The following is a 3,721-nucleotide window of genomic DNA, read 5'->3' on the forward strand; positions in this document are numbered from 1 at the left end:
TCCTATTTTGTCATGCAAGGCCGCACCTTTAAATGGGCTCCCATAAACGCAACAATACAATTTTCGGGAACGACTGAAATATAACTGCAATTTAAAAGCCTGTTAAATGTAAGATGGCTCCAACAGCTGCTGAAAATCCATTAATTTCTGTTTCTTACATTAGACGCAAAGTCCATTAATTTCTGTTTCTTCCATTAGATGCAACACGAGGTGTCTTTTAACATGGGAGTTCGTAAAGAAATTGAATAAAATATATTTAAGTAATAGAATGAAATAAAAAATATTTAAGCAGTTGAATGAAGTAAAGTAATTTTATTTAAATGTTTTAAAATAAAAAAATGAAAAGTAAATAATTTTATTTGGAAATAAAATAGAAAAAATAAATAAATAGACTCACTTAACAACAATATTATATTACTATTAGACCTATATATTTAAACAGTTTTAGTGAAAATTTCATTAAACAAGATTTTGTTCCCTCCAATTTTGAATAGAATAAAAATTTGAAATTTTACAATAATAAAGATATATGATCGTTCCCTTTTTACCTATTCTATTCTCTCTTACTTAGGCTTTCAAACAACTGAATGATCTTTCTATTCAAACTCACAAACAACGAACATTCCATTTATTTCTATTCATTTCCTGTCAAAAAAATAGTGGGAAACATTTACCAATAATTTATGGTTAAACTTTGGAGTATACAAGTTAAAGGATGTTAGGTGATTTATTATTATTAATTTTTCCTAGGTTAAGACAAAAACAGGACAAAGCAGAGCATGCAATAGACCTCACTTTTATCTTCAACTTCAAATAAAAATATGAAAGAAACAAAAAATTACCGCTTGAATTATCCAACTACCTATCCAATAAATACTTCACACTCTACTCCCTACGCCAAATCCCAACTGCATCTGGGTAATCTCCTTTTCTGATCAGAACTACATATCTATCACACTCAAATTAAATTGAAAACCTTAAAAAGTCATCAAGTCAAAGCTCATATCCTATCATCAATACCCGCCATTAATCACCTCAACCACCTTCTAAGGTCACTGGTTGAAGAAGGAGAAATCTCACCCCCAAAGCTATCAGTGCAGCATGATGAATAGTTAGACTGTTGCTCCAACCCAAAATGTGCTCCACTAACACTCTTAAAGCTTGGACTCCTCAAGTTATGCCCATAACATCCATACCCCATTCCCACACTACAAGGGTCTGGTGGTGCCGGAAAGGAGAGCCTTTTCTTTGCCGATCCAACTCGCTCCCTCTCCGGCGTTGATGGCCTCTGCCTCGGTGCACTCTGAGACCTCACTCGAGCCTTAGCAGACTCGGTTGCAGCCATGTAATTAGGCAATGTAGAACCACCACTTGCACTACTACTTGCCCCACCCCTGACAGCATGTGGATGCACATTGCCATTGTAATAATAGTTGGACCTTAAGCTTGGTGTTTGAGATGTAGGGTAATTTCTATCTTCTCTAGAGCAACGAGGGCTCGCTGACCGGACTTGGATAGGCCGGGTTTTCGATGGGGAGGGTGTGACAGGGGAGTGGTGAGGGTGCAGATTTTGGTGATTTCTTTTGAGTGGGGAACTGGGTCTTTGTTGTTGGTGATGTTGATTTTGATTTGATCTCCGTAAATTAGGCGCCAAGTATGAGTAAGGCTGGGCTGTATCGATTTCCACAGTTTTGATGGGGTCTCTTTGATCGGTTGAGGCTCTTCCCCGGGTATCCCATGGCTTTGTGGCCATCCACCGGTCCAGCCATTTGGGTCTCTCTTCGAGCTCATCTTCATTGCCAACTGATGGGCTCCTTCCAGACCTCCAAATCTATGAAATGGGTGTGGAAATTTCAAGATAAGACTAATTAACTCACGGATATAACAAGAATAAAACAGAGGAGGCATTGAAAATGAGTGTGAGTGTGAGAGAGTAGTGGATGAAACCTGTTGAGAAAAGGCCTGAGACAATGTCTTTTCACGTTTCATTGCAGCTTCCTTTCTTTGCTGCAACATAGCTTTCACTTCCTCAATTGTGTGAGGCCTGTCGTCCCAATCATCAGCTGTGCTACTTCCTTCTCTCGACTGTGAAATACCCACAAATTAACTTTGAAATACTTAAATCTTAGAATCTCAATAGTGTCAAAAACCACAATAAGAAACATTTCTGTTTGATTGACATTTTGAAAACAGGAAAAAGGGGCTTGGGTTTGTTTTACAATCATTCCACTTTTTATAGAACAAGAAAAGTCCTTTCAAAACATTGACTAAGACGTTGACTTAGGATCAAAAACCAAACTTACAACTGATTTCCTGTCTGAAATGTCTTGAAGATACCTCGACTCCCAAACGCTGTTTGTGTCACTGAATGTAGATTTTCTGCTGCCTTCATGAGAGAGCCTCATACGCTGGTCAAGCACCCTAGATTGCACACGAACCAGTGCTTGCATGCACTTAAGAGTCATCTTCGCTTGCTTTCTAACATTATGACCTCTCACTAAAGCTTGTAACTTTACTAAGCCCTTAAGCGCACGAAGTGCTCTCCTCGCCTACAAGTACAACACACGCAATGCTAAATGCTACTAAATAGTCTCTTCGACTATAAAAAAAAAATAGAGGGTTAGACTTAGATCTATATTTGGCTTACCAAATATCCCCTAAAAGCTGTCTGAATAACTATGGCAGATTTGTGCTGTTTAGCATGATTAGCAGGCCTGGACAGCCGAGCCACCTCCACCGCCGCTTGGGCTGTGGCCATTGCAGCCTCGGCGGTGGCCACCGCCACCTCAAGCGCATGCTTTCGCTCCGCAGCCGCAGCTGCCGTCGCTGTCGACTCATGGTTCGCCTGTGCAACAGTGGAGTCAGGCGTGGGCTTTGGTTGCTGGGTTTGCTGATGTGCTACTGTTTCTTGGTTTGTGGGTTTCCTGAATGGCCATCTTCGCTTTAGAGAGAAGACGAATTTTTTTTTTTTTTTTTTGGTCAATTTTCTACACGTTAAACAGATCAAGAACGAAAGAATGTTGAATTTTTGAGATTTAGTGAGGCACAGACCTTTTCATCATCATCTTTAGTAGGAGATCTGAAAGCTCTTTTGACTGCAGTTAACCATGAAGTGCCTCCCTTCTTCCCCATCAAAAAATGAGGTAAAAAAATCCGAGCTGTATTTACAGCTAAGCTGCTAAAATAGATGACAAAGACCAGAGAGAACTTTGATAGTTAAAGAAAGATGATGCGCTCTCTGGTTTGTACAATAGCGCCCACCTCTTTAACCGTGCATGTGAGGTGTTTCCTTGTGTGTGAGAGAGATAGGAGAGAGAAAGAGAGAGTATAATAGTCTGAGTCTGAGAGCATTTCATTTATCAAGAAATAATTTTTTTTTTAAAATTAAAATAATTTAAAAAAAAAAGGAAAATATATGGGAAATATGAGTGAGGATGAAACTGCAGACTGACGTACTAACTGTTGAGATGAGCAGAGAAAGAATCTATCTATTGCATTGCATGATTGCATGTGTTCCTGGACGCAATAGCAAAGTTTCTGTGGGGCTGAACTCACGCTTCATGTCATCAAAAATCAGCTCATAAATTTTTTTTTTTTTTTTTTTTTGATAAGGCTCATAAATTATTCTCCCAGTGCTCATAAATTATTCAAATCTGATTATATTTTCAGTATGTAGACTTTTTTATTATTAATAAATAAAAGAGATTAAATTTTATGGGAA

The 3,721-nt window shown here is 38.6% G+C and overlaps 1 protein-coding gene across 2 annotated transcripts; it reads right to left on the minus strand.

Moving 5' to 3' along the window:
• Positions 1 to 780: 780 nt before the first annotated feature.
• LOC112008332 (protein IQ-DOMAIN 17) lies at positions 781 to 3,318 on the minus strand. 2 transcript variants are annotated; one of them, XM_065768431.1, is made up of 5 exons: positions 3,052 to 3,318; positions 2,648 to 2,941; positions 2,304 to 2,549; positions 1,948 to 2,085; positions 781 to 1,831 (listed from the first exon to the last, which is right to left on the minus strand). In XM_065768431.1, the coding sequence occupies exons 1-5, from the start codon at positions 3,130 to 3,132 to the stop codon at positions 1,031 to 1,033; spliced, it is 1,560 nt and encodes a 519-aa protein (XP_065624503.1). In that variant the 5' UTR covers positions 3,133 to 3,318; the 3' UTR covers positions 781 to 1,030. The 2 variants fall into 2 exon arrangements, with proteins under 2 accessions (XP_065624503.1, XP_023896432.2); XM_024040664.2 differs by lacking the exon at positions 3,052 to 3,318 and having other exon boundaries at positions 2,648 to 2,873.
• Between the last annotated feature and the right edge of the window lie 403 nt (positions 3,319 to 3,721).

Source organism: Quercus suber, unplaced genomic scaffold, assembly GCF_002906115.3.
Source record: "Quercus suber isolate HL8 unplaced genomic scaffold, Cork oak 2.0 scaffold_934, whole genome shotgun sequence".
NCBI classification, from domain to species: domain Eukaryota; kingdom Viridiplantae; phylum Streptophyta; class Magnoliopsida; order Fagales; family Fagaceae; genus Quercus; species Quercus suber.